General features: G+C 42.9%; 1 protein-coding gene across 1 annotated transcript in view; it reads left to right on the top strand.

Moving 5' to 3' along the window:
• LOC103609276 (cytochrome P450 2C55-like) overlaps nt 1-511 on the top strand; it is a 27,958-nt gene that overhangs the window by 17,608 nt on the left and 9,839 nt on the right. The window contains 1 exon segment of the mRNA XM_008593624.1: nt 191-378. Within this exon segment, the coding sequence (XP_008591846.1) occupies nt 191-378 (188 nt within the window).

Raw genomic sequence — 511 nt, forward strand, 5'->3', positions numbered from 1 at the left:
AATTGGTAGGACAGTGATATGTATCTATATGATGGCAACTCTCTTTACATGTCTAGGTGTATATCTGGGCATATAACTCATGTTTATATTGCTGTTGGGACACCTTTATCATGCTTCCTGTAGCTGTGAATTGCTATGGCAAATGTGCCATTTTTCTCTTTTTCCATTGTTCTTACTTGTGTCTTATCAGCTAAAGTTGAGGATGAGATTGACCATGTGGTTGGCAGACAGCAGAGCCCCTGCATGCCGGACAGAAGCTGAATGCTCTACACAGATGCCGTGGTGCATGAGATCCAGAGATACATTGACCTCGTCCCAACCAATGTACCTCATGAAGTGACCTGTGACATTAAATTCAGAAACTACCTCATCCCTAAGGTAAGCTTGTTTCTCCTACGGCACAAATCAGTGCTCTTGAAGCTCCCATATTCAAAGTATGGTTCCAATCCTGTATCAGCATGAGATGAGAGAGGGTAAAACTCATGTGTGTCAGCTTGATGGACTTTGTGCT

This window comes from Galeopterus variegatus, unplaced genomic scaffold (assembly GCF_000696425.1).
Source record: "Galeopterus variegatus unplaced genomic scaffold, G_variegatus-3.0.2 Scaffold9415, whole genome shotgun sequence".
Lineage (NCBI taxonomy): Eukaryota > Metazoa > Chordata > Mammalia > Dermoptera > Cynocephalidae > Galeopterus > Galeopterus variegatus.